At 37.2% G+C, this 26,186-nt stretch overlaps 2 protein-coding genes and 1 long non-coding RNA gene across 7 annotated transcripts in view; 1 reads left to right on the top strand and 2 right to left on the bottom strand.

Moving 5' to 3' along the window:
• The window catches only part of CTDSPL2 (CTD small phosphatase like 2), a 72,908-nt gene extending 62,945 nt beyond the window's left edge, over nt 1–9,963 (bottom strand). For 2 of the 4 annotated variants that reach the window (XM_082450134.1, XM_082450136.1), the window contains exon 1: nt 9,514–9,957. The gene's annotated coding sequence lies outside the window, so the exon portion shown is untranslated. Of the gene's footprint in view, nt 1–9,513 lie in introns of all 4 variants that reach the window. The other 2 variants (XR_014260641.1, XM_082450135.1) reach the window with 2 other exon arrangements.
• A 5,722-nt stretch (nt 9,964–15,685) lies between these two features.
• Nucleotides 15,686–19,063, top strand: LOC309655217. The gene is made up of 3 exons (XR_014260659.1): nt 15,686–16,522; nt 16,905–17,142; nt 17,182–19,063. It is a non-coding gene; the product is annotated as an uncharacterized lncRNA (long non-coding RNA).
• Nucleotides 19,064–19,147: 84 nt separating this feature from the next.
• GOLM2 (golgi membrane protein 2) overlaps nt 19,148–26,186 on the bottom strand; it is a 102,075-nt gene continuing 95,036 nt past the window's right edge. For both annotated transcript variants that reach the window (XM_082450141.1, XM_082450142.1), the window contains one exon: nt 19,148–21,264. In XM_082450141.1, the coding sequence (XP_082306267.1) occupies nt 21,194–21,264 (71 nt within the window). In that variant the 3' untranslated portion in view covers nt 19,148–21,193. The remainder of the gene's footprint in view (nt 21,265–26,186) is intronic.

Below are 26,186 nucleotides of genomic sequence, written 5' to 3'. Positions count from 1 at the left end.
AACATTTAAATCGCAGGAAAAGTCTCCAACATAGAGAATTCCACACCCAGATGACTTCACTGGAGAATCCTACCAAATACCTTAATAAAAAACAAAACAAACAACAAACTCTTCCAGAAAACAGAAGGGAACACTTCCCAACTTATCTTATGAGGCCAGCATTACCCGGCCAAAACCAAAAACAATACATATCAACTGGGCCAAGTACTGATCAGAAATTGCCTACATAATATCTGCAATAGTCTAATTTTATTACCTAAACATAAAATATAAAAGGAAGAGTTTTACACATACACATACAGCCTCATCTTGGTAACTCTACTATTTATGTTAGAAATTAACCATCCTCTAGGTTCTTTAGCACTCCATTACTAGATAAATTCTTTTCTATTACCAGTAAAAATAGAATAATACAAGTAAAGATTGGGAAATGAGTACATCAGGGAAATAAATCTACTACTAATGAATGAAATAGATACAATTTAAGTAGATTACATCACAAAACAAACATAGCAATGGGTGCAACAACATTTTAAGCTTAAGAACCCATGACATTGGGGGGAGAGTATATAAGGTAAAATATTTCCACTTTTTCAACATTTGAACCAGATCTCATCTCAGGAATAGAAAAAGCTGATTGTTCAGCAATCTAAAACCAAGCAATTAAGTTTGCTTTCTATGTATCTGCAGCCCAGCTAAAAAGATTGGGGGTGGGGGCCTCTTCCAAATTGCAACATTAATTCTTCTAGCTTCTGTATCATCTATAAATTTCAGACTCTCATCCAACAGCTTTCTCAACACTTTCACTCTGCACCTCAAATTCAACTTACCCAAGGCTGAATTCACCTTTCCTATCCCACCCCTATTCCCAAACCTGCTCTTCCTTTTGTATATTTCCTGTTGTATTCTTTTTTTGTTTGGCCGCACCGCACAGCATGTCGGATTTTAGTTCCTTGAGCAGGGATGGAACCCGAGCCTCCTGCATTGGAATTGTGGAGTCTTAACCACTGGACCACCAGGGTAGTCTCCCTACTCTATTTTTTTTTTTTTTTTTAATAAAATGAGTTCAGCTTTTTTTTTTTTTTTGGCTGCATTGGGTCTTCGTTGCTGCGCGCGGGCTTTCTCTAGCTGCGGCGAGCGGGGGGCTACTCTTCGTTGCGGTGCGCGGGCTTCTCTGCGGGGGCTTCTCTCATTGTGGAGCACAGGCTCTAGGTGTGTGGGCTTCAGTAGTTGTGGCATGCAGGCTCAGTAGTTGAGGCTTTGGGCTCTAGAGTGAAGGCTCAGCAGTTGTGGCACACGGGCTTAGTTGCTCAGCGGCATGTGGGATTTTCCCGGACCAGGGCTCGAACCCTTGTCCCCTGCATTGGCAGGCGGATTCTTAACCACTGTGCCACCAGGGAAGCCCCCCCTACTATATTCTTAATCACAAGTAATCTGCCTAATCAATCAAGCCAGAAACCATCCTAAACACCTAGTCATTCTTCCTCTCCTTTGTCCCCTACAGTCAATCACCAAATCCTCATGATTCTACCTCTAAAATATTTCTCAGTCTGCCCCCTTTAAATCCATCCTCTGCACTCTACAAATCTGCCTGTTCCCACGAACTCCCTTCAAAATAAAGACTAAACTCTAGCAATATATATAAAACCCTCCAAGATCTACCTCTCCAAGTCTTTTTTCACTATTTGCTGCCTCACTCTTTGCACTCCAGTAATAAGTTTCTTGCCCACACTGTGCTGTATCATGCTTCTGCTTCTCTCTTTACCTCAAACATTCCTTCCTTTCAACTAATTCTTATCCTCATCATTTAAAGCTCAGCCCAAGTATCAGGCACCCCAGTAAGTAACCACCCCCACATGCCCATGCCTGTGTAAACTGGTGATTGTCTCTCCTTAGCTCTTAACAAATCGTACTGAAATAATCTATTTATATATCTTTAACTGCACTAAACTGTAAGAGTGTTGAAGGCAGAGATCGTATCTGTAACTCCAACAACCCGGTACACATGAAAGCTCAACCTTTGTTGAAATGAAATATAATTTTTCTCATTTCCCTCAAAGAGACAAGAGAACAGGGAAAAAAAATATGTCACTGAAACACAAAATCCTCACTGCAGTAATCAATTCTTGCTCACAAAAAGAGGCCTACAAATAAAACTAAAAATATTCCTTCCTCATAAGATTTCCTTCCTTTTCACAAAATCCCTGACCCCAAGCAATATTTGATGCCAACAATTATGGCTGCAAATTGTCTTGTGTTAACAAGATTATAATAATGATACAAGCATAAACTCAGTTGATAATTCGCTTTTGAGGTCTTGAGTACACAAATTTCTATCAAAACAACAAAACAGCACACTGTATATGAAAGATTCTTAACAAATTATCTAGGACTAATCTAATGTGCATTCTTTCAAACAAATTTTTGCTGAATAAAAGAGAGAAAAGGGAAACAAAAGTGGGCAAAAAAATATGAATAAGAAAATTGTAAAAAGATCACAAATCAAACTTTAAAGGCAACAAAGTCTGGGTTTCCCCATAAAATTTAGGTATATATAATTTATAAATTGCCTATATAAAGAAAATATGCATGCACAGTTCTGGAGTAGGCTCCTGAGGGAGTTACTAGAGGAAGAGCCCCTGGACTGGGAGGTATCAGTCCTGAATCTATCACTAGTTAGCTGTAACACTGATTAGACACTAATTAAGTCATGCAATCATTCTAGCATTTCATTTCCTCAACAGCAAAAGAAGTTATTGGACATCAGATCTATGCATTTTACTACATGTAAATTTTACCTAAAAAAAGAGCTGTCAAAACAGGAGATGAGTCATTAATTAATCTGAGCTGTTTTCATCCTTCTATCACATACAACTTATCTAGAAGCACCCTAATTAAGACCAACACTTACTACATGTTAAAAAGTCTTCAGATGGTTCATCATTAAGGAAACAAAGACTAGACGACCCTTTTAGTCTCCTCTAGCTCTAAATTTCTGAGTTTGTTAATTTATACTCTATTACAAATGGTATCACTACTCAATTTACACTCATGAAAGAAAAAGCTAAAAATCACTGCCTTAGTTGACACCAAACGACAAAAGTATCAGTATCTGTTTTCACTATCTATATTTCCAGTTTAATAATCTGAAATCAACAGGTTCAGATACTACAACTGTCCACTTTTACTCTCCTTCCTTTACTGCCTTCCCAAGCCCTTCATTAAATGACTTTACAGAAAGAAGAGATTTCTTGGTCCCTCCCACTTATCACCTAATAAAAGTCAAAAGTCAACTAGGGCAGGAGGATTAAGTAGAGGAGGATTATATAAAGCATCAACTCCAAGACAGGGAGATTCTTTTCCCTGAACCCTGCCCAACAAAGTGTGTGATAAAGTGGTCTTTTTAGGTTATTATTATGTGATACATAACTTTCTCTCCTTTTTTAAACTAGATAATGGAATTCTTCAAAAACTACTAAATATAAACATAATCAAAAATATTTGGAAAAAATAAAACAGCTGCTGCGTTGGGTTGATAAAATTATGGCTCTTTTTCCTCTTAAAGTTTTCTTCAATGAACAACAACCAAAAAAAAAAAAAAAAGTTTTTTCTAAAACCATGATCAATTAATTTTCTCTGGGTTGTTAGATTATTGATGACTAAATGCTCAATGAAAATATGAAATGATTTTTTAAAGATGGCATTATCCAGTTCGTTGATCACTGAAAATACAGCCACTCACACACATGTTTTAAAATACTATTATTAGGACTCCAACTTAAAACTTTGCATGTACTCAGAAGAAATACCATTAGGGCAAAATCAATATTTGTTATGTACTGAATGAGACAGTATGTACTTCTGCTGAGGACAAACTTGTATTTCTCTCACCTAAGCTTTAAGGCAACAGTAATTTGGAGATTGTTCTAATTTTAACTAACTGCAGTAAGTATAATTTACACATCTTGTAAAAAGAAGCATTCTATTACACAGCATGAAAGAAATTCATACCAATAAAACTTTATAACAAAATGTGCTATTTTAGAAAAAATATAGTTATGAATTCATAAGAACTGAGTATTATAATATTCATTAGAAACTTGTCAAAAGCACATGGGAGGGCTTCCCTGGTGGCGCAGTGGTTAAGAATCCACCTGCCAATGCAGGAGACACGGGTTCGAGCCCTGGTCCGGCAAGATCCCACACGCCGCGGAGCAACTCAGCCTGTGCGCCACAACTACTGAGCCTGCGCTCCAGAGCCCGAGAGCCACAACTACTGAAGCCCGTGAGCCTAGAGCCCGTGCTCCACAGCAAGAGAAGCCACCGCGATGAGAAGCCCACGCACCACAGTGAAGAGTAGCCGCCGCTCGCCACAACTAGAGAAAGCCCGCGCAATGCAACAAAGACTCAATGCAACCAAAAAGAAATAATAAATAAAATTTTAAAAATCATATTAAAAAGCTATTAATGAGATTTAAAAAAAAAAGCACATGGGAAACCTGTCACTCCAGTGTGTCACTTTTCATCATATTACTATCCTTTCTATGGAATATATATATTCCAATATATGCAATTTTTAAAATTTACAGGAGTAACCTGTATACATGCAAGTTACAATGTACTTATTGGATACATTAAAGAAAATTTGAAGAATAAAAAAGTGAAGTTAATTTTGGCAGAATTTTCCTAAGAATGCTTTTTATTTAAGTAGTTCTCACCAAAATTGGGCAAGGGGAGAGATATAACTACTCCTTCAATAAAAGCTTCTATTTAAAGAAAATTAATTTTATATTCAACTTACTCTCAGGCCAGTAGAAATATGAAACTCTCAGAACACATTAACTTGATAATAAGAAAAGAATCAATGAGATGTTGGCAAAAAGGAAAAACAGTTATTAATTAAAAATCTTTGAGTACCTGAAATAATTTCCTACTATTCTTATTAATACCACCTACCAAAGAAAAACTGATCATTATGATTAAGATAAATCAAAGACAAAAAGTCTTAAGAGTTTTAAGAAGAATTTTTATCTAAATTACTAGTCAAAGATGAGGTAAGATCATAATTCTCTAACAGAAGTGCCCTCTTGTTTGCTACTACTAAAAAAGTAAAATAAAATAAAGTAAAATGGTATATTACCAATGAGGGAAAAATGCATGATTGTTTGAAATGTGATTGTATTTTTCAAATAATTTTTATCAGTACATCAGAAAATTAAAGGATTGTACTGTATAATTATCTTATTTAACAAAATACACTAAAGCAGGTACTTGTAAAGTCAGTGAGAAGGTAATCAATTTCAACTCAATAGAATAATCATATATATTTGGGGAATATGAGGAAGAAAGCAATTATTACTGAAACAAATAATCATAGTTGTTCTCAACTGAAAAGATACTTATTGGTTCTGTATATTTTTCTTCAACAAATAATATACTCTTCTTTTAATAAAATATATTTTGAATTCCTACTTAAACATTACTTTAACTGGTCAACATAAGAAACTTAAAATATCATGTCATGATGCTAACAGATTCTTAATATCCCTTTCTTATTTATTTTTAGCAATGACTCTGCCTTTTTAGTTTCCAATTTCTCCATATAGAAGTATTTAGTCCAAAGAAAGAAAACATTCTTCCTAAACTATATATAAGCCACTATTACTAAGTATAATCCCAATTATTTCTGAAGTATTCAAGTGCCTTCTATTCGTACAATTTTATGTTTCTTTAATCAAAGTAATAAACACATTTCCTTGTCCTAAAATTATTATAGCTATTATGGAAACCTGACTGCTAGAACCTCAAGTCAAAGCACAGTTGATGATTCATGCTTAATCTAGATAAACTTCCTTTTCTATAATTTCTCTAAATGAATACAGGAGAGCCTATGATTACCATAAAACCTGGGGTCCCTAATATAGTTAACTGGCCTACTGTGACCTTATATTAAAGTTAAGAGACTTTTTATGTAAATATTTTACAACACTTTTTTTTTTCAATGGCATTTTAGTGTTTTCCTCCACTCTTTTCTAAAAATACCATACTAAATGGGGACCTGCAGATGAGGTAAATAAACAAAAGGGCAGGTCAAAGCTATAAACCACGTTTGTCCTTAAGGTCCTACAATTCTTTTTGGAACCACACTTAGTCTCACTCCTCATTACTGTCAGTCAGATTCACAAGATTCCCAAAGGACCCCAAGAGGCCCAAGCTTCTCACTATAACTCTACTCTCACCATGCCTTTCTCCCTCAGACAATGTTCCTACATGCCACACCTCTCCTGATCACAGCCAATGCAAAGAAGCTTACTTCTGTGTTTCACTGCCTCTGAACCCTCACCTGTTTGTGGTATCAGCAAATTTATTTGATAAACTAATCTGTGCTAATATTGCCAATAAAAGGCAACAGTTTAAAGTTTTTCTTCCAGAGAATTTGTAATTTTAAACAAAACATTTTAGAAAGAATTCCATAACACAAAGGAGAGACACAAATAAAGTTTGGCATTGGCAATTCTCAGATTATACCACACAGTCAACCACCTAGTCCACCTATTTGTAATGTAGATCCAATTATAATTTAATACAATTCAAATTAAAAATTAATGTAGTCATAAACCAGTAGTGAATATATGTCTGGCTTAGATGTATGTCTCATGGCAAATGTAAAGTGGAAACTAAAAGTTGTATGGTTTTATCTTAAGTCCCATCTCTGTTAAATCTTCTCACCTTCATAGTAGAGCAAATGACCCCTGTAGCCAATCCAGTTAAAATGGTCAGGTAACCTACCCAGAAGAATCTTAGAGCATATCATATATGAGGTCTTCTTAGTACATTTGATATTTATGACTTAAAGTGTCTTTTGTACTTTATGCTTTCACAACAACTCAGTAAATTACAAATTTAGTTAGATATTGTTTATTCAGACAAACCACTTTTTCTTTATCGCATTAATCCAAAAATCTCCTATGAATGAGATAAATTTATACCATTTTATTCAATCTGCAATTAATTCTTTTTTTTTTTTTTTAAATTTTATTTATTTATTTATTTATTTATTATTTATGGCTGTGTTGGGTCTTCGTTTCTGTGCGAGGGCTTTCTCTAGTTGTGGCAAGTGGGGGCCACTCTTCATCGCGTTGCGCGGGCCTCTCATTATCGTGGCCTCTCTTGTTGTGGAGCACAGGCTCCAGACGCGCAGGCTCAGTAATTGTGGCTCACGGGCCTAGTTGCTCCGCGGCATATGGGATCTTCCCAGACCAGGGCTCGAACCCGTGTCCCTGCATTGGCAGGCAGATTCTCAACCACTGCGCCACCAGGGAAGCCCTGCAATTAATTCTATAGTTACAAGTCTAGAGTCTAGAACATCCTTTCTGAACAACAGAGCCAAGGTTTTTTAAAACTCAGAATTGGATGGATTCTGCTATATATTAATCTTGTGAAGAATCCTCTTGACCAGAAATCTCAAACATCGGATCAGCTAGATGAATTTCGGAAAGATAAAACACCCCTAATTCTTAATTTCTTAACAGTGAGAAAAGAATAACCTTACTAGCTCAAATGAAACGTCCAAGAGACACTACGTAGAATATTGTAAAACCCACCAATTCTATTTGGCTTTTCTATGCAATCCTATTTAAAACTTCTGTACAGCTACAAGTCCACAAAGGTTAAGGACTATACCACTTAGAGCTTTCACAGCCTTTCAACGTATACTGGGAAGAATATTAAAAGAATCAAATGAATGAAGAATTAAAACAATTTGGAAGAGTTCTTGAAGACAATGTCTACATACAGTGCTCACTCAGCTATCCGTAAAACAAATTTTATTTAAAACATTAATGCTTCATAAACTACCCAAAAAGATCATTTAAGTACAGATAAAACCTACACTAGACCAATAATTTATTTTACATCCTTTTAAGTCACATACCTGGCCCTATTTTTTAAACAAGTTGACTCAGCAAGTATCCAGTACGCCCTCACCTCCACTTCACACCCCCTGTTCTTTTGGTTTTGAAGATAAGTATGAAGTTCAACTCAATCCTAAAAGACTGCTTCACCTAAGAGCTACATTTTGCCTTGACTTTCTTTATGACCTTGGGGGGGAATCTACTAAATGACAATTGTAATAATGTTTGTGTGTTCCTGTTTATTAATGAAATTTAATCCTAATATGCAAACAATAGTGAAGTCTTTTAAACTGAACCTAGAGAGCTGAAAGCCTTTGAGTTACAAACATCAAATGATGTGTAATGTGAACCACATTTCCAAAACTTAATTTGACTACTTTAAAAAAAAACAACTACAAAGGCCCCAAATTCAACAAGATTGAAAAACAAATTCTGAAAAACACCAACAGTCTCCCTATTACTTCTCTTTATGGACAACTGGTCTGCAATGTGGAAAAGAACAAGAAGGAGGAATAAAAGTAGCTTTAACTAGCCATTTCCTTGCTTTTATAAGGATAACAGCTGGACAACAAACGAAAACTTAAAACTTGGCAAAGAACGGGGAGACAGTATATAAAGAAATCTACAACCTGAAAATTACAAAGATAAATCTATCTTTTAAGTCACTAATTGTATACCTATGCTAGGCAGTAATCCTGGTATTGTCTTATTAGCACTGGAAAGGTAAATCCCTGCCTTGGAGGAACATCTACTAAGTACATTTCATTTCAGGATCTTAGTGCAGTTTACGAGCAGTATCTCTGTAGCTTTCCCTAAGGTACTCTAAAGTGCTTAACATCCTTCACACCTCCAGCCACCACTAAAGTGAGAAGTAAATACAGACGATCTACTTATACAATTATTTACCATGGAATTCTAGTCAAGAATACAAAAATAAGCATCTATACAGGCATTTTATACCCAAAGAAAGTGTAGAATACGAAGTACAGTAAGATTCACCCTTAATTGACCACTACAGAAACCAGAGGCCTTCCACATGGGCTGTTCTTTACCACCACTCTTAATTTGAAAAAGTTAACAATGTCAACTCAACATTTTAACAGTAGACAAACAGAACGTAGTGAAATCTCTTCTTCCAGATCCTCAAAAGGTATTTATAAAAACTGAGATAGAGCAACGCCCTCCCCCCGCAAAAGCACCCTACTAGAAAGAATGAAATACCGAAAACGTCAGACGGGTCAAGGTTAGAAAAGCTGATCTAACCCAATTACCGGGAGGGACCACAGGTTTTGGGACTACGGACGTGAGATCGGGATGGGGGTGGGTAGCAAAGTGAAATCTAACCCCAGAAATCACAACACAGGCCGCAGCCTGAGAGCCGAAGCTGGCGGGAAGTGAGCTCCCTTTCTGTTCCCAGGGGAAAGTCCAGAGAAGAGCGGCTCCACACAGCGGACGTACGAGGCGCCAACAGTGCGTGCCTACCAAGGCGCCGCAGCCGCTGGAGAACCCGGTTAAGAAGGGGAGGAGATCCCGGCAGACGGCCCTGGAAGAGGAGGACTAAGACTGGGAGCAGCGGCAGCGTCTGGACGAGTGGGATTACCTAACTGTGACGACAGAGAAGTGTCCTCAGGCTCCGGCGATGGTCCCGACTGCGCAACGCGTGGTGTCTTTCCCGCTTAGCCCGCAGCAGCAACAGAACCAGCTCCTTCAGCCAGTCGCCATTTCCCGCCTACCGACCTGCTGCACCGCACGGACGGGGACCCGGATGGAAAGCGGCCTCTCCGCGCAGGCGCTTTGACTTTCTCCTCCCCCTCCCGCCACAATTCCGCGAGGTGGGAGGGAAGGAATGCGGGCAGCCCCAGCGGCCAAAAAAAAAAGCCACCTCCCCCCCACCCCGCAAAAAAAGCCAAGAAAACAACTTTACTTCCGTGAAAAGAGTTAGAGTTCCTGCCGCCGGAAGAAACTCAGGAGCTCGAATTCCTGACAAAAGCAGAACGCGGGGCCCTGGGACGGGATGGAGTAACAAGGACAAAATCTATCAGGCTATGCCAGTCCCTGGGGGATATTTGTACTTTAGGGGCCTCCGTAGCTGTGTGTAGTGGTCGCAAGGGGAGTAGGGAGTAAAGCGTTGGGAGTGGAGAGGCGGGGACCCGAAGGACGGTTTTTCCTCCCGCTGCTAACGGAACTGCTTAGGCAGAGCTGGGAGGGGGGAGGGCGCCCTCGCCCCGGGGGCGGGGCTTAGAAACGCCTAGCGCAACCTGGCGGCTAGGGTTTACTAACCCGGGCTCGCCAGGTGGGTGGAGCCGAGTGGGACCGGGTGGTACTAACGGCTTGGCGCGCAGGAGGAGGTAGTGTGTAGACAGTGCTGCCAGAGGCCAGGTTAAGACGAATCTTTCGTCTTTCCTGGGATCCTGGTGGCCCCTGAAGATCCTCTTTCCACCTCGCTACCTAGAGGGCATAGCAGTTGCTCGTGGGTCATAGAGACCCACGCCACGCGTGTCGGCGGTGGTGCTGCTAAGTCAGATCATTCAGATAAATGGGTTCCTACCTGCAGGCCTGGTCGAAGGGCTGCCAACCTCACGAGGTGAAAATGTATCAATCCGGAGCGTCCAGTCCTAGCTGAATGGCAGAAAACCAAGCGTAGTGATTGGAAGAGCATTATCTGTCTACTAAAACTCCGGACCACTCTCGTTATTCAATCAAGAAATATTTATTGTAAAACCACAATGGGTTAGGACCATACTACATGCAAGGGATATAACAGTGAACAAGGCAGACACAGACACTGCCTTCCCAGAGTTCACAGTTTATTGAAGAAGACAGACAAGTAAACAGGATTTAAATACCGTGTGATAAGATGACTACAAGAAGGAGTTCTTGACAGGCCTTTGTAAGAGCACAGGAGGTCTGGAAAGGCTTTCATGAGATGACATCTAAGTGAGACAGGAAGAGTTGATGTTACAAAAGAAGAGTGTCTAGGTAAAGGAAACAAGAGATGGAAAAGTCCAAATATGAGATTGCGTTGAGCATTTGGGGAAGTTGTTCTGTGCATCGGGGATGGAGAAGTTGAGGGGAAGACAGTGGAGAGAGATGAGGCTGAGAGGTAGGCAGAGAACCTTGTGAATCCGGTTGTTGCTGTTTCAAAGTGTGGAGCAGGTGGGTTGTCTTCTGAAAGCCTTATATTCTACAGATCCTGTCTGTCAGAGCTCAGAATTCATTTGGATCCTAAATCTTCCTGCTACAAGAATGCTCTGAATGTGACATTTATTGAGAGCCCGTGGTATACAGCATGCAGAACTGGCAACAGTCCACAAAATAATAGGTTACTGTAAAACTAATTGAAAATCAACAGATAATTACTAATTATCCAGTATGTATTATGGAAAGCAATAGAATATAAAGTAAACAATTACCCCAACTGATTACTAAAATAGTTATTAAATCAGGTTGAAATTGGAAATATTTCTGAAGAAAAAATTCAAGTAGTAATTGTTTCAAACCTTCATTCCTAAAACTTAAGTAAAATATGCTATTTACAAAGCGCATTTATATGCATTTTGATTCTTCCAACAACTCTGAGAGATAGGTAGGTGATATTAGTCCCCTCATTCTTTAGTTGAAGACACTGAAAAATTTTTTTAAAGGGAAAAACGGATACCTTATCCAAAGACAAGTGCAGTCAGCTAGTAAGAAATACAACCAGGATTTAAGTCCTCCTCCTGCTCATTACATCACGTCCTACTGTGTCCTATGACAGTGTTACTATTGTTAGATGTTAAGTTTAGAAAGGTTACTGGTAGTAAGCCTAAATGCTTTTGCAATTTATTTAACATTTTAACACCGTTTACATCCAGCGGTCACTTTCTGCTAGCCTTTTTTTCTGCAGCATCTAAAGATCAAATGAGATTATTTATGGTGTTTTCCTTTCCCCTTAAATGGTAGTTGTTAATGTCATTAAGCTTCAATAACAACCCTGTCCGAGATTTTAGAATAAAATAAAGGTTTAAAAATATGGACTTTAAAAAAAGTGTGAAGTATATTTAGATGCAAAGCATTAACCATAGGAAAAAAAATAATGCAAAAAACTAGTGGCATGTATCTGTTTTTTGGGTTTTTTTAATTTATTTATTTATTTTTGGCTGCGTTGGGTCTTCGTTGCTGCGCGTGGGCTTTTCTCTAGTTGTGGCGAGCGGGGGCTACTCTTTGTTGCGGTGTGCAGGCTTCTCATTGCAGTGGCTTCTCTTGTTGCGGAGCACAGGCTCTAGGCACACGGGCTTCAGTAGTTGTGGCTCGTGGGCTCTAGAGCACAGGCTCAGTAGTTGTGGTGCATGGGCTTAGTTGCTCCACGGCATGTGGGTTCTTCCCGGACCAGGGCTCGAACCTGTGTCCCCTGCATTGGCAGGCGGATTCCCAACCACTGTGCCACCAGGAAAGCCCCTGTTTTTTTTTTTTTTTTTTTTTTTTTTTTTTTTTTAAATATTTTATTTATTTATTTATTTATTTATTTATGGCTGTGTTGGGTCTTCGTTTCTGTGCGAGGGCTTTCTCCAGTTGCGGCAAGTGGGGGCCATTCTTCATCGCGGTGCGCGGGCCTCTCACTATCGCGGCCTCTCTTGTTGCGGAGCACAGGCTCCAGACGCGCAGGCTCAGTAATTGTGGCTCACGAGCCCAGTTGCTCTGCGGCATGTGGGATCCTCCCAGACCAGGGCGCGAACCCGTGTTACCTGCATTGGCAGGCAGACTCTCAACCACTGCGCCACCAGGGAAGCCCGCCCCTGTTTTTTTTAAAATTTAATTTAATTTATTTTTTTATACAGCAGGTTCCTGTTAGTCATCCATTTTATACACATCAGTGTATACATGTCAATCCCAATCTCCCAATTCATCCCACCCCACCCCCCACTTTCCCCCCTTGGTGTCCATACGTTTGTTCTGTACATCTGTGTCTCTATTTCTCCCTTGCAAACCAGTTCATCTGTACCATTTTTCTAGATTCCACATATATGTGTTAATATATGATATTTGTTTTTCTCTTTCTGACTTACTTCACTCTGTATGACAGTCTCTAGGTCCATCCATGTCTCTACAAATGACCCAATTTTGTTCCTTTTTATGGCTGAGTAATATTCCATTGTATATATGTACCACACTTCTTTATCCATTCGTCTGTCGATGGGCATTTAGGTTGCTTCCATGACCTGGCTATTGTAAACAGTGCTGCAATGAACATCGGGGTGCATGTGTCTTTTTGAATTATGGTTTTCTCTGGGTATTTGCCCAGTAGTGCGATTGCTGTGTCATATGGTAATTCTATTTTTAGCTTTTTAAGGAACCTCCATACTGTTCTCCATAGTGGCTGTATCAATTTACATTCCCACTAACAGTGCAAGAGGGTTCCACACCCTCTCCGGCACTTGTTGTTTGTAGATTTTCTGATGATGCCCATTCTAACTGGTGTGAGGTGATACCTCATTGTAGTTTTGATTTGCATTTCTCTAATAATTAGTGATGTTGAGCAGCTTTTCACGTGCCTCTTGGCCATCTGTATGTCTTCTTTGGGTGTGTATCTGTTTAAACTGTTCAAAACTATGCTATATGAAAACATTAAAAATAATCCTATTTATTATTTAATCACTAAGTAATGTAATACAAGTATCTTGAATCTTCAACAGTCTTTCAGTACATCCCTTATTCCAGAATATATGGAATATATATTTACCTTTTACCTGATATATAAGGCATGTGCACTTCAGAATCCATTCTAATTAATTCTATCTCTACGAGTTATATGTTTTTTTTGTTTTTATTTTATTTATTTATTTATTTATTTATGGCTGTGTTGGGTATTCGTTTCTGTGCGGGGGTTTCTCTAGTTGCGGCAAGCGGGGGCCACTCTTCATCGCGGTGCGCGGGCCTCTCACTATCGCGGCCTCTCTTATTGCGGAGCACAGGCTCCAGATGCGCAGGCTCAGCAATTGTGGCTCACGGGCTTAGTCGCTCGGCGGCATGTGGGATCTTCCCAGACCAGGGCTCGAACCCGTGTCCCCTGCATTGGCAGGCAGATTCTCAACCACTGCGCCACCAGGGAAGCCCTATATGTTTTTTTATCACTCTTATAGCAACTCACTAAGAAAGTAATATTTATAATAAATATTAAAACATCAGAGCTGTCATCTAGCTCCAATTTTGCAATCACTTGATGGCAATGACCATCTAAAACATAACATGGTCAAAACTAAATTTAATTTTCTCTCAAACCTGTTTCTCTCTCAGTATTCTCCAATTTACAGAATACAGTTTTTCTTTCTTATGTCTAACATCCAATCCATTGTAAATGCAATAATCTAAACCTTTGAAATATATCCTGAATCTAAACACTTTTCATCACCTCAGCTACCTCCCTAGTTCAAGAACCATCACCGCTCACCTGGAATACTGTAACATCGCTCACCTGTAACAGTCTTTAAAGTCTTCCTGCTTCATTCTTTAACCTCCTTCAGTCTTTCCAACACAGTAGTCAGAGTGATCATTTTAAAAGTCTTTATAAATTTTCCATCACCCTTAAAATAAAATCTAACGTCTTTACTATGACATGCAAAACCATTAGCTGACTCTTGGCTACCTCACTGACCACATTCGCTACTTCTTGCTCTTTGTACTCCAGTCATATTAGCCAACTAACTGTTCTTTGAAAAAGTGTATTCTTGCATAAAGGGCTTTGTATCTGTTGTTTCCTCTGCCTCTAATTCTCTTCCCCCAGACCTGTGCTATTCAATAGCCACTAACCACATGTGGCTACTGAGCACTTGAAATGTGGCTAGGGTGGCGGAGGAAGTTAATTTTTAATTTTACTTAATTTTAATTAAATTTCAAAATTAATACTTGAGTGACTGCTTAACAGTGTTTACATTTAGGGTGATGAACAAGTTCTGGAACTAGATAGTGGTGATGGCTGCACAACACTGTGAATTTACTTAATGCCACTGAATTGTACATTTTAAATGTAAATGTGCAACAGTAAATTTTATGTGTTTTTTTCTACAAGGAGCTGAAAACTTAGGTCCACACAAAACCTGCACACAAATGTTTATAGTAGCTTTATTCATAATCGCCAAAACTTGGAGCAACCAAGATGTCCTTCAGTAGGTGACTGGGTAAAAAAACGGTGGTACATCCATACTATGGAATATTATTCAGCTAAAAAGAAATGAGCTATCAAGCCATGAAAGGACATGGACGAATCTTAAATGCATATTACTAAGTGAAAGAAGCCAATCTGAAAAGGCTATATACTGTATGACTCTAATTATATATACTGTATGACTCCAATTATATGACTTTATGGAAAACTCAAAACTTTGGAGACAGTAAAAAGATAAGTGGTTTCCAGGGGTTTAGGGGTAAGGGAGGAGGAATAAGTGGAACATAAGGGATTTTTAGGGCAGTGAAACGATTATGATACTATAATGATGGATACATGTCATTATACATTTGTCCAAATCCATAGAATGTTCAAGTGTTTATCCTAACATAAACTAAGGACTTTGGCTGATAATGATGTGTCAGTGTTGGTTTATGAATTGTAACAATTTTACACTGGTGCAGGATGTTTGGTGGGGAAAGCTGTGTGTGCGTGTGTGCGTGTGTGTGTGTGTGCGCGCGCGCAGGAATAGGGTATGTGGTGACTTGGCTTTCTATTCCATTTTGCTGTCAAGCTAAAACTGCCCTAAAAAGTAAAGTCTATTTTAAGTATGCTTGGAACCTGAGTATGTAAAAAATATACACTAGATTTCAGATTTAGTACAAAAGAAAGAATGTAAAATATCTCAGTAGTATTTTCTATTGATTACATGTTGAAATGGTAATATTTTTGGTTAAATATCAGAATTTCACCTGCTTTTTAAAGGTGGCTACTAGAAAATTTTAAATTACATAGGTGACTTGCATTATTTCTATTAAGTAGTTTTGCACAGGTTATTCAAATGACTTGTTCTCACACCACCTCTTCAGAAAGGCCCTCCCTGATTATCCTATCTAAAATAGCACTCTTCCATCACTATTTATTCAGATCTATTTTTCTCATAGCATGTATCACTATGAGTATAGAAAATAATTATCTATCTCTCCCTCTGGCATATAAGCTCCATGAAGGCAGTGACTTTGTCAGTGCTGTATCCCCAAGTACTCAGAACAGTTCTCTACTTAATAAATAATTGAAAACATGATCCATGTTCTTTCATGATGGACTCTTTAGGCTTATGTGTTAGGGAATGGAGTGGACAGCATCTTGAGTACTTAATATTTGAAGAGTGAATCCCAAATCCACATTTCGGGGTCTCTCAGCATTTCAGCCCTCCATTTCCAAACACTTACAGAACAACTACATTTGTATTTCTTTAAGTTCATTCTATTGCCATCTCCAATCTGCTATTAAACCCATCCAATGAATTTTTCATTTCAGTTATGGTACTTTGCAGTTCTAGAATTCCCATTAAGGTCGGGGAACTCCTGTAAGCCAAGCGGCCAAAAAAAAAAAAAAAGATAAACACACACACAATAGAATTCCCATTACATTTTTTGTAACTTTTGTTTCTGTGCTGAGATTATCTGTTCACTCATATTTTATTTATTTATTTTTTATTTATTTATTTATTTTTTTGGAGGAACAAGAGCCCAGTTTTTTGTTTTTGTTTTTGTTTTTTTTTTTTAAATTTATTTATTTATTTATTTTTGGCTGTGTTGGGTCTTCGTTTCTGTGCGAGGGCTTTCTCTAGTTGCGGCGAGCGGGGGCCACTCTTCATTGCGGTGCGCGGGCCTCTCACTGTTGCGGCCTCTCTTGTTGCGGAGCACAGGCTCCAGACGCGTGGGCTCAGTAGTTGTGGCTCATGGGCCCAGTTGCTCCGTGGCATGTGGGATCTTCCCAGACCAGGGCTCGAACCTGTGTCCCCTGCATTGGCAGGCAGATTCTCAACCACTGCGCCACCAGGGAAGCCCCACTCATATTTTAATTTAATCTTTGAACATAGTTTTAATACCAAGGCCATCTCAATTTTTCTAAATATGGATCACAATTTCTTGTGTCTTTGTACTTCTAGTAGTTTTCCATTGAATACCAGATATTGTGTATATCTTATAGAAATTCTGAATTGTGTTATCTTCTTCTGAAAAGTGATGATTCTTGTTTTAGCAGGTACTTCAGTTACTGAGTGGTGACCTTAAACTAGTGTAGGCTTGGTTTTTTTGTTTGTTTGTTTTTGTTTTTGTGTAGGCTTGGTTTTATGCTTTGTTAGTTCATATCTGTGGAAAGCCCAAGGAGTTTCGTAAGTTCTAACTTGGCAGGACTCAAATCTCCATACTCTGTCTCTCATGTCAATGGTGTCGGAGCATGTTAGGGCAGTCTACAGTAGGTCTTACTCTAGGGCATGGTCTTTACTCCTAAGGTGCAACCTTTCTAGTGTTTCAACTGGATGCTACAGTTGTTAAGGAGATTTCCATCTTGGCAGGCCCAGACACCCAATGTCCCTTAGCACTGTTTTTATGCCAACACTGCTTGACCTCTGGTATCTGTTCCATTCTCAAGTTTGTCGCAACTGCTATTCGGTACGCATCAGGTGGTTTTGCTATGGTTATATACAGCCTGTCCTCAGCCATGGACTTATGGGGGCCCCTATATGGATTTCTGGGGCCACCTCTCTGAATTGCTTCCTTCTCTTGATGCCCCATCCCGTAATTTCCAATATTTCAGCTGCTCCCCACTGTGATCTCTATCTTCCTGGCTTAGCACTCCAGCCTCTTTACACCAGAGGAAGCAGGGTGATTGTGGGGATCAACTGCTTAAGTTTCCCTTATCTCAGAAATTTCAGTTTTGTGCTACCTGAAAACAGTTGCTTAATATATCTTGTCCAGTTTTATAGTTGCTCCTAATCCAGGAGGGCTAGGTAAGTTACTAAATCATAGCCAGAAGCAGAAGTCTCCCTTCCCTCAGATTTTCTGAAGTGGAACTAAGGAAAGAGGAGCAGCCCCCCTCAGGTGGTAAAACTAGGAAAACATGACCTGCTAGAAATCTTGGTTAGAGCTTTGAGCAGGGGAGCTGGTCTGAGAGAATGAAGAACAAGTAGAGGGAAGCAGAAATGGGAGTTGGTGAAACAAGTTGGCAGCATTCAAGTCCTTGTTTCAATTGTCCTTAAGTCCAGGAGACACCTGCCCTATATGCAGTTTGCTTACATGGACCATTAAATTCCCCCCCTTTTTTTTGGGATAGTTGGTTTAATTTTCATTTGGAACCCTTAGCGAGGAGAATCTTTTAAAAGGAACTAGATGTAGTCCAATTAGAACTGAATGTTGATGGCCCACATGTGATGTTAAGACTCAGTAACCTAAACTTTGGAAATGTATTCGTGTCACACTGTTTGTCTTATTAAAACCATACGGTAAGACATGTGAAAGAACGTAAGTTTCCAAGGTCAGCCATTATGGGAAGTGACTACCTCCCTCATGTTTTTTTTTTTTTTTTTTAACATTCTCTGCCCTCATATTCTAGCAAATTTTGTTGTTACAGGATGATACAAATGAGAAGTCAAAAAGTCACACAATCTTATTTTTTTAAACAAAGGGATATGTTTGAGAAATGACTTTGAAGTCATACTTACATTTTCCCTGGAACCATCTTCCCATGTATATTTTATATTCTGCATATTCTCTTTATGGGTCAGTAACAACCTAAACTTATGAGGTTCTCCCTAATCTTACCCCTTCCATACCTCTTTAGCCTCATTTCTCTTCTCCTTGCTCATGATACCCTAGCCTCACAACTGCAATGTTTCAATTATGTGAAAACCTGATTATTTGGAACTTTATAGACCTTGGAACCTTGGAACTTTATTTATAATAGCACTTATCACTATTTAAAATTATCTGATTCATGTATTTACCTGTATATTGTCTGACTGCTCCCACTTGAATGTAAGCTCCATGAGAACAGAAACCTCGTCTACCTTATTAACTACAGTATTCTTACTACCTAGAACAACGCTGGGCACATAGGAAGCACTAAAAATTGGTTGAATAAACTAGCATTACAGTAAACAGTGCTAGTGTAAAAATTTCTGCCATTCTAGTTTAGCTTAGCTTAAAATGAATTCTAAATTTACTCAAATTTTAGTGTTAAAATCTAACTATTTGCATCACATGAGTGTGATGTGTGTATATGTATCAGAATCAGCAAAATAGTAAAACAAGTTTAATTTTTAATTTATTAGAACCCAGTAAGTGATGGTTTTAAAAGCAGAGTTTCCATCAAATTAACACTTAATTCAGGGCAAAAATACATTTAAAAAACGTAAATCTTAAGGCAGAAGTAAAACGTTATAAAACCAGCATGTCTAATACAGACTGTAGAATGTCAGAACTTTAAGAGATTCACATAGTATTTTATAGCGCTAAAATGTTAATACAGTCAAAAATATTATCAATTGATCCAAGATTTCTCAGTTTATAAAATGTCTAGACTGCTAATTGAAGAAATTTTGCTGTGTAAGTACTAGCTACCATATAACCAAGTGATTGTTTTTATGACAAAGGAACTAAGGCAGGAAATTTCATGGTTTTCATTTGTAAAGATTTTACAGTATTAAATATAAAGTATTACTAGGAATTTGTTTTAGATTCATCTTCCCACCCTAACTTCCAAAAGGTGTACATCAATTCCCTTTAACTCCACTTAAAAAAATTCTGTGAACGATCATACCTATTCATTATAGGCCTGACTCTACTCACAGCAAAACCATGAATTACTAACTCTGATGTGGCAGAAAAAACAATTTTAGTAAATCACTACATCTTTTCTGGGTTGCTAAATAATTTTAAACTGAAGTCTAAGAATTTTTGCACCTCCAATAAGTGAACAACCTTCTTCTCTTTTGTTTTAATCTCTGTAAGTTTGAATTTTGACTAGAACCTGAGTACAGGGGGGAAAAAAAGCATCTCATGTTCATGTGCAATTAACAGTAGCCCTTCTGAAACACAGAGTTAACAAGCTTAAATTTCTCATGATCAAAACCTTTTATTTGGGGGGAGGGGGATAAGATTTAAAAGTTCTTTCAATCAGAAAACAAGGATTAGCTAGCTTACACGTTCTACTGAAGAGTGTCAAAAAAGACAAATGCATTTAAAATAATTTTGTAAGTCTAGCAAATATGAGGTTTATGGGTTCTTAACTAACATATTAAGTAAATACAAAGGTTCTTCATCTTTATTACAAACTTTTAAGCTATTTTAATAAAATGGCTGTAGATCTCACTGTACTTCTACTTATCTGTGCATTAATACAAATCTGTTAAAATTGCTTATTTAATACTTCTGAAAAAGTCTAGTCAAATAAGATCACTAAAACTACCAGAGACGCTTTGAAATACTGATTGCAAATTCATTTCAAGGTTGATTTAGCCTCTTTCAGAATCTGGCATTTAAATCATTAATATCTTCACCAACTTTAACTCTGAAAATATAAAAATTTTAGCCAGTAATGGTTAAACAGTACTGGTATTACCTGAAAAAATAAAAATTGAAAATACATCATCAATCATGCATTTCACAATTTCATGAACTAAGTAAGGTATAACTCATAAACACTGTTATGCCTTTGCAGGTTATCTCAGCTTCCATCAGGCCTCAGCTGAAAGCTTATCTGCCAAAACACATCATTACTCATGTGAAATAAAAAGAGTAGGGAAGTGATTTTGCACATTGCTGCCCAGTGTTTGGCTTCCAGGTTCCCCTCTCTTTCATGCAACTATTCTAGGTATGATTCCTTGAACAGCATGAGATGAGGGGTGGATAGAACAGAACACCTGTTGGGCTAACAAGCATATATTAGTGTATAAAACGTTTTCCAGTTGAATAATTGTTCTCATTGTGGTTATGCTATGTGCAACATATAAACTGTACAATCATTTTTCCTGTTTGTCTATTTGTGGAAAGAATTAGGCTCAATAAAATGTAAAATATACATTAGTTTGCTTTAAATGCAAAGATTACAGTTTTGCTTACTTTGCTTTTGGCTCAACTGTAACATAACCCCAAAGTCTCTGCTTTAATAATACAATATGAAAAGTTCACATATGTACATGGGTACATTCTTTCATTTAAAATTTTCCTTAAATCTATCTCAATGTATCTTTACAACTGATACAACTGATCTTTACAACAAAAGTCAAAATCGACAAAGTAGAAATGATTCCATTTTACAGCACTTTAGGTTTTCTGAAGTTTTCCTTTACGGCTTAAAGGGCATCATTGAAACGTTGCTTTCCATAGTCTGCAGGATCCATTTGAAGTTCTTGTTCTTCATCATCTGTAAGGAAAATAATCAGGTATCAAGAATATTATTTTTAAATCACTTACAGAAATCCAATCAAATAATCTCTCTCTCTTTTTTTTTTCCTTCAGCCTTAATGTAGTTCTCTACTCGTTATCTTACACCTTCTGTAAATGGTGTTCTGTTTCTTAGTTCCTTGGCAAACGAGTGAAAAGTCTGTAACTGTTTTGGAAAATCACTTAATTTTAACAAATCTTTTGATGATAGAGAAAAAAGAAAGGGAAGGAAGAAAAGAAGAAAAGTGGGGGGGAGAGAGAGAAAGGAAAGAAGAAAGAAAGGAAGAAGGGAAAAGAAAAGAAAAGAGGGTGAAAGAAACAAGTAGGGCTAGATAGTTAGCAAAGCTTTAGAATTCCACAAGCACTGAGGAATTGATCCTTTTATGTAAATATATTATTTCTATATAGATGAAAGTCCTTTAAATTAAAGCTTTGGTAGAAATCGTTCTTTATACATTTTCATGCCTTTAAAAACCAAACATTTTTCTAATAGTAAAATTAATCCATAGTCATCAAGTAAAAATTAGAAAATAAAAGAAAAATAAAAGTTACTCATGATCCCCAAATTTAGCGTTTTAGTGAATTTCTTTGCTATTCTGCAAATAGCTTACCAGCAACTTCCTAAATGGAGTATGTTAAAAAAGAACCTTTTCTTTACCGAAAAGAAAAAAACTATCACACAATATTATTAGACACTAACATCCTCAAAGTCACTTTGAGTAGCTATGCTAAACGACTCCATATAGTGCTTCAGAGTTCGACTTATTTGGCTATTGACAGGTTTTTCTGGGTCCTTCTTGGCTATCACCTGTCACTTCACTACTCTCAGCTTAACTACCAACAACAATTCTTCTCTTCCTTTCTAATTTTATAGTTATTTCTATCTTCAAGTTTTGAAATAAGACTGCTCAGAGTATTAAAATTAGTATTTTAATTAGAGCTTAAGAGTCTCCCTTTTTAGTACATGGTTTTTAATGACATCTTTTGGCTCCTCCACAGCCTTAAAAATAACTTTTGTTACTTTCTGGTTCACAGTTACAATTACCCAATAGGTTAGTTTTTGATAGATTGAAGTATTACTATCATAACTGTCTGGGTATATATTTTAAAGAGGGGTTGGATTCCAAATTCATATGTATACTATAGCTATCTCCAATCTATTCTTTTAGGTTTGATAGGTTTTCCACTCTCAGCTTCTCTAGTATATTCTATGGTAACATTTTGTTCAAGAAAGATGCCATGTGGTGTATGTACTCTGTACGTGTATTTGTATGTACCATGTAGTGTATGTACTATGTATTAACTTTCCATAATGACGTGTTCTTATTTCTTCTTTACATTTAGTTATTAGAAATGCCAAACAAACCAACTTTCTCTCACCTTTCAATAACTTTCCTGTTAAATTTATAGAAATTCTCTTTTAGAATTGCATGCAATCATTCTTCATATTCTAGCAAATTGATCTCATATTTTTAACACTGTAATTCAATAGCAATGATAACCCCAAATCTGTTAGGTGCAAAGGCTGAAATTACATCCATAATCACATTTGTATTTCGAAAATATACTAATCATTCTCTTATCAAAGAACTCTTCATACTTTAAAAAATTATCTTGGTTTTAAAAAGGAAAATAACCACTGGCACCTCTCCAGAAAGCTCTCCTTAGGACCCATGTTATGGGACCTCACCATGGTTATAAACACATCTTTTAGGACTTTAGTAATTAAATGAAGACAATCACCATGGAGCAGTGGGAAAAGCTACTATATAAAGGAGAATTTCTAGAAATTTAACAGGAAAGTTATTCAAAGGAAAAAATGATGTTACTTTTTGAGATTTTTAAATAAATAATTGTAAAGAGAAAACAAGATAACAGCAAAGGTCTAGGAACAGAAAAACAGAACCCTAGTCCTGGCTCAGGCACTTAACAAACATGATCTAGTTCCTGAATCTCTTTAGACTTCTAATTACCTTCTCGGTAGACTAGGGTAACAACTATTTTTCCAACTTCAAAGTAAATTAATGCATAGGAAGGCAGTCGTTACTTCCAAAGTCCTCTATAAATATAAGGAGGAGTTTGTTGGTTTTATTAATTTATGCTCTTTAGCAAAGTTTTAATATGGTGCCTTCACATTGCTTTTTCATAATTTCATAGGACTTCTGATTGCCTTTTTCTTACATTGAGCTATCATTTACATTAACTAGAGTCCACTTTCAGTGTAGCTATTCTAAACAGAATTCAAGTTTCTACCAACAACCTCTTTGCATTTATCTATGACAAAATTACCTAACCAAATCTGATATACAATAACAGTGACTAAATATAATTATATGGACTAATATTTTATTTCATTTTACAAAGAAGCAAAATCTGTAAATAACTCATCAACATAAAGTGACTATTAAATATAAAGATATTTATAATTTATCAAATAATTTCTAAATTCCCTCTTAAGTCAAGAAAGGACCACCTCCATAAAGCAAGCTCTACCAAGCAAGAATGCCTTGGGGAAATAAGGCAGTGAGACTCCATTAAAATGTACAAATTAATCCACAGGCCAAAGTGCAACTGTCCTCTAAAGCAGGCAACCCAGGGAAAAAACTCTATACTTGCTTTTATTTTTTTAAAAATTATTTTATTCAACACTTAACACAGTGCTTACAGTGTGAAAGATCCTGTTCTAAGTGCTGAATAAATATTTAAATCATATAATCCACATAACAATTATTGAGTTAGGTAACTATATTTATCCCTATTTTACAGATGAGGATTTCAAGGCATAGAGGTATAGGTAATTCACAAAGTCACAGAGCTAGTAAGTGGTGGAGCTAGGATTAAAATCTAGGCAGTCTGGCTCCAGAATCCAGGCACTTAGGCACTATGCTAAACTTCCTTCCATAGGTGTACTTAGTAATGTACATTTCGTATTCTATTAAACAAACTTGGAACTTCTATGGGATTAAAGATAAGAGTAAAGGGAATTTGTAAACATCCATATCCTTTTTATAATAAAGAATGAATTAAAAGATATATCTATCAGGTGTGTAGTGTTTCCAGAGTTAATCTTTTAGTTAACCTTTTCATTGGATCACTAGCAGAAGTCAGGGAAAAAATGTTTACACCAATGTAAATAAAATAATATTTCTTTTAGGATGCTTCAGGAAACCAGGAATTAAAAATCAAAATAAACCAGGATTGTAAATACAGGAAAAACAGGCTTCACTTAATTCTACAGAAAACACTCTGCAGGCAGTACTGACCCAAATGATCAATATGCACAAACAGGCATCAGAGATAAAGCTGGAATTCTTTAGCTCCCTATTGGCAGAGATACTGTCAAAGCCTCCATTTCATAATCCAGAATTTCGGAGACCAAAGTCAGTGTCTTTAGCTGAAGCTAGAACCTCAGTCCTGCAGTTGGAATGCCTAATACTAGGGACCCAACAGCTTGAGAAAAAACAAAACAAAAAAACACAACTGCTTCTAATACCAGGGAGAGCAGAGCAGAGCCCCTACTGGTAGAAACATTAAAGTGCTTCTGAAGTGCATGCTTCAATTTTTGAAATCTCTGGCTGCAGAGTTTCAATGGGAGCATAAAGTTTCCACTTTTCTTTCTAGGGTTTGGGGGAAGATGTTATTTTAGGCGTGCTGAAATATGAAACACATTTGTCCCTAATACTTGTGTTACAGTGAATCCACTACAAATGTGACCACAAAATTTTAGAACTAAGAAGGACCATCTATGTATTCTAGTTCAACACCCTTACATTACAGATGAAGAAATGGTGGCCCAGAGAGTATAAGTGACTAGAAAAGCAATACACAGCTGGTCTCCTAATTCTAAGGCTAATGGTTTTTTCCACTCTACTGCCTGCTTTGGCTGCAAGTGCAAACTGACCTAGGAACCCAACCAGTATTTTTACACTGAAGCTATGAAGAAATGCTTTTAAATACTCTAACTTAATAATAAACATTTGGAATACATATTGTTGATAAACTAGGGAAGAACCATAATTCTCCCTCCCCACTTTTTAGACAGTTAATACTATACCTAAAGAATCTCTGAAAACATGTTTAAAATTATTTAGTATTAAATATCCAAGTCTCCAAAAAAAAAAAAAAAATATCCAAGTCTCCAGTATTCCTTTTTAGTCAGTTCACCCAAACTTCTCTCTCTGTATTTGCTGGAGCAGATGTTCTTACATCTTTCTGTTCCCTATGATAAAGGAGTCCCTTGGTAGCTGCACTATCCTTCTGCTGCTATCATCTAGTGAACCTCAAAATGGGATAAAAAAATGTTAAATGGCAACCTCCAGCTCAAGTAAGATTCACTTGCAAATGAGGAAACCCCCAAATGTAACCATCCCCTCCCTACATCATTGAGAATATCATCTTAGGTCATTTCCTTATATTCCTTAGAATCAATGGATTTATTCTCTTGTGAAAGGAAAAGGAGGGGTTGCATGAGGGTACTGGGGACCTAAAGTAGAAAGTGGCAATGAGAACTAGGGGTGGGAGAGGGAGAAGAGCATAGGAAAGAGAGAGAGAAGGCACTGAAGATAAATGTATCTATTATGGATAAAAATCATAAAAATATCAAACGAGAATTTTGTGATAAAAGTCATCAACATTAAGATAGCCAAAATATAAGAAATAATTTTCAATATCACTGAAATTAATTGTTCTAATAAAAACCTCAAAATTATCCAATGAGATGATAGAAGCTTCTATGAAAGAAAAACAGAGAATGTTTAAAGTGTAAACCAAGCAAGATTATAAGACCAGAAGTTAATGGGTTATTAACCTAGTCACAAGAATAAAAACTCAATGAGAAAGGCATAAAATGATCAGTTAACAGTATTTATCGAGGGCCCTAGGTATGCTAAGGACTACTGCAGG

Source organism: Balaenoptera physalus (assembly GCF_965194825.1).
Source record: "Balaenoptera physalus genome assembly, chromosome: 2".
NCBI lineage: Eukaryota > Metazoa > Chordata > Mammalia > Artiodactyla > Balaenopteridae > Balaenoptera > Balaenoptera physalus.
Note: the sequence above shows the minus strand (reverse complement) of the source record. Positions and strands in the feature narration are given on the sequence as shown.